Raw genomic sequence first — 4,121 nt, 5'->3', positions numbered from 1 at the left:
GAGAAACATGAATGAAGCCCTGAATAATGCAATTTTCTTTACCCTAACAAAGGATCAGAAAGGCATTTCAGGATCAGCTAATATCATGAACCCAGTGCCCACCGAGAAAAATCATGGACAACAAAAATGAATCTGTCATTACTGAATTCATTCTTCAGGGATTCACAGGCAATCCCAGAATGCAGTTTTTACTTTTTACGATCTTCCTCTTTGTTTATGCCATCTCTGTCTTAGGGAATGTTGGGATGATTTTGTTGATTTCCACTAACACCCAACTCCACAAACCCATGTATTACTTCCTGAGCAACCTCTCCTTTGTTGATCTCTGCTGCTCTTCAGCCATTTCTCCAAAAATGCTGATTGACTTGTTGGTTGAAGGAAAAAGAATTTCATTCGATGTTTGTGCTACACAGCTCTTTCTGATTTCTACATTTGGAGATACAGGGTGTGTTTTGTTGGTTATGATGGCCTATGACAGATATGTGGCCATCTGCAATCCACTTCTCTATCCAGCTATCATGTCCAAAAAGATCTGCCAACAAATGATTGCTGTTGCATATTGCATAGGCCTAATGGATGCAACAATAGATCTGTTGGAATTTTGTATGGCCTTTAAGTGACCAGTCATAACTCAAGGACTACCTCTGCCATTAGTGGGATCATGGAGATGTGATATGTGCAGAAATAACATTAGAGCTAGAGAGTTTAATCTAATTATATAGCACAGCCATCAAAAAGAAACTTTAAGAGCTTTCAAAAGAATTAGACTCGGTAATTCAAGGAATTAATATAGAACCTAGTCTTTGGGCAGACCACAATCCCATAAGTTTTTGCTGGAAAGGGCAAAGGAGTCAGCCAAGATGGACTCTTCAAAGAGCGATCCTTGGAGAAAAAGTGTTTAAGGAAAAGATGGAGAAAGAAATGCACCTTTTTTCTTAGAAACGTGTTTCTTAGAGTGCATTTTCCCCATCATTCAGTGAAACTGTATGCATTCTTTGGAAAATAAGACACATAGGTTTGATGGCTCTTGCCAATTCCATGTTCCAGCCCCCCCCCCCCCAATGCTCAGTTACAATGTTTGATGTTGGACTTCAGAGTTTTAGCACCTCTGATTTCTGGCTCTTACTTCTTAATACAAGATCAGTTAGTAATAAAGCTTGCCTTGTCCATGTGACCAAATTGATTTTACGAGCTTCTTTGCAGCACTTATTAAGCGAATCACCACAATAGTTCACCATGGGTGCAGTTTTGCCAAAAACTGGAAATAAATGCCAGTTTCGGCAAAACGGTTTTAAAATGTTTCATATGGCTGTAAGACACTGCAAACAGCCATAAATGTAGCCCAGTTGCCAAGTACCCAAAGTGCGGTCAGGTGACTGAAGAGGGAGAGGCGACCATCAGAACATCAAATCCAACTCATAAGTACCCCCAAGATGGATCTGTTGGAATTTTGAATGGCCTTTAAGTGACCAGTCATAACTCAAGGACTACCTCTGCCATTAGTGGGATCATGGAGATGTGATATGTGCAGAAATAACATTAGAGCTAGAGAGTTTAATCTAATTATATAGTACAGNATAGAAGACTCGATAAAGCTAGCACAACAACTTAAGGTCGCCAAGCAACACAATTTTGAACATGCAAATAAACCTGGAAGATGGTTGGCGTATAAATTGAGAAGACAGAAAGAGAAGCAACAGATTATTAACCTGCAAGATGAGGAAGGAGAGATTCAACATGATGAGATCACTAAAAGGGGAATTGCTCAAAGATATTGTGAAAAATTATATAAGAGGTGCGAGGGACAAAGTGCAGAAAGGATAATAGAATATCTGGAAAAGGCAGATACACCAAAGATACCAGAGGAAATAAAAATTATGCTAAACGAGGAAACAAGAATGACTGAAATAACTAAGGCTATAAGTAAACAAAAGAACAATAAGGCAGCCGGCCCAGATGGAATACCAGCAGAGCTGTATAAAGAGCAACAAAATGTACTCAACCAATACCTATTAGAAGTTTTCAATGCCATTTTAAATGAAGCTAAATCCTGGTCAGAGGCAAATATAGTATTAATACCAAAAGAAGATATGGAAAGAACACAGATACAAAACTACAGACCTATCTCCTTACTAAACGCCGATTATAAGATATTTGCGTAAATAATGGCAGAGAGATTTAAAAATTATTTAATTGACTTCATACATTGTGACCAAAACGGTTTTCTACCGGACAGGCAGATTAAGCAGAATATAAGGACAATTATAGACTTTCTTGAATTTTACGAATTGCATAGTGATTGCCCACTGGCACTTCTGTTTCTGGATGCACAGAAGGCATTTGATAATATCAATTGGCTATTTTTGACTCAACAATTGAAATTAATGGATGTCGGTAAGAACTTTATAAATGTAATAACTGCAATATATTCTGAACAGAATGCTCAGATTATAATAAATGGTGAGGCCACCAACAAATTCAGTATTCAGAAAGGTACAAGACAAGGATGTCTTCTCTCGCTGTTGCTGTTTATATATACATTGGAGATTTTAGCTAGAGTCGTAAGGCAAGAGGAGCAAATCAAAGGGCTTGAGATTAAGAAGGAAATATATAAACTCCAAGCATATGCCAATGATTTAGTATTCATTTAGTATTGCACAGATCCATTTAGTATTGCACAGGAATATGGAGATTTGGCAGGCTTGAAAATAAACAGAAATAAAACAAAGATCATAGCAAAAAATATGACTAATATACAAAAAGAAAATCTTGGGGGAAAACTAGGTATAGAAGTAGTTCCTAAAATAAAATATCTGGGAATTGTTATTTCAGCACGTTGTTCATCAATTAAACAGGACAATTACAGAAAATTAGTAAAGCACATAAAAGTTGACTTAGACCGCTGGAGAAACTTACATCTTTTGCTTCTAGGAAGAATCTCAGCAGTGAAAATGAATATTTTACCTAAAATGATATTCTTGTTCCAAAATATTCCAATCCAATTAGATAAAAAATTCTTTAAAGAGTTGAATAAATTAACCTTGGATTTTGTGTGGCAAGGAAAGAAGGCGAGGTTAAAACAAAAGGCTCTACAGGATGCCAAAGAAAGAGAGGGATTAGATTTTCCGGATTGGGAGCTGTACTATCAAGCAGCGGCCCTGACATGGATTAGGGATTGGATTACTTTGGAAAATAAAAGATGTTTATATTTAGAGGGGCAGGGCTGGCACGCCCACTTATGGACAGGTTAAAAAAGTAGAAACCATCAATATTTTCTGAGACATAAAGTTTGGCAAGAACTTACAAAAAGTTGGAGTATAGTTAAACGCCAATATTACACAGAAGCTCCAGGCTGGCTCTCACCATTAGAAGCAGTTACATACCCCAATTTATATTGGCACGATAAGGTCATTACATATAAAGATATCCTGTCAGAGGAAGGCCATCTAAAGCAAAGGCAAGAGTTGAGACAACAGGGAATAGTTTTGGAATGGTGGTCCTCTCTTCAGATGCAAGCGAGATATCGGAAAGATAAGAAAGAATGGGGAATTAATAGACAAGATACGGGGCTTGACAAAATATTACTAGGTTCGGAGAAAAAACAAAGAAAAAAATATATAAATATATGTTAGAATATAAATTATATGAGGAACAAGTTAAAGAAACAATGGTTACCTGGGCAATAGATTTGGGACACGCTATAAATTTGGACCAATGGCAGCAAATTTGGCAATGTAACAATAAAATTACATTGGTGACAACTTATAAGGAAAATCTTTATAAGATGCTTTATAGATGGGATTTGCCACCGGCTAGGCTCGCAAAAATGTATAGTGGTTACTCACCACTCTGTTGGAAGTGCAAAAGGGAAAAGGGTACTTTCTTCCACGTTTGGTGGGCTTGTAAAGAAGTACAGGTTTATTGGCTTAGGGTTTGGAAATGGATAACAGAAATGACGGGTCAAAAAATCCAATATAAACCAGAGATGCTACTACTAGGAATATTAGAAAAAATATAAACAAAGATGATATATATTTAATTATACATGTGATAACGGCGGCAAGAATCTTGTTTGCCCAAAATTGGAAAGCAACTGAAGTGCCTAGCGGAGATGCGCTAAT

At 37.0% G+C, this 4,121-nt stretch overlaps 1 protein-coding gene across 1 annotated transcript in view; it reads left to right on the top strand.

Moving 5' to 3' along the window:
• The first annotated feature begins 113 nt into the window (after nt 1–113).
• The window catches only part of LOC107296667 (olfactory receptor 1019-like), a 7,280-nt gene continuing 3,272 nt past the window's right edge, over nt 114–4,121 (top strand). Inside the window, exons 1-2 of the mRNA XM_015826014.1 lie at nt 114–367; nt 2,483–2,493. Of these exons, the coding sequence (XP_015681500.1) occupies nt 114–367; nt 2,483–2,493 (265 nt within the window). The remainder of the gene's footprint in view (nt 368–2,482; nt 2,494–4,121) is intronic.

Source organism: Protobothrops mucrosquamatus, unplaced genomic scaffold, assembly GCF_001527695.2.
Source record: "Protobothrops mucrosquamatus isolate PMUCROS unplaced genomic scaffold, P.Mucros_1.0 scaffold2928, whole genome shotgun sequence".
Taxonomy (NCBI): Eukaryota; Metazoa; Chordata; class Lepidosauria; order Squamata; family Viperidae; genus Protobothrops; species Protobothrops mucrosquamatus.
The sequence above is the reverse complement of the archived record's forward strand: the minus strand, read 5'-3'. Positions and strand labels throughout refer to the sequence as shown.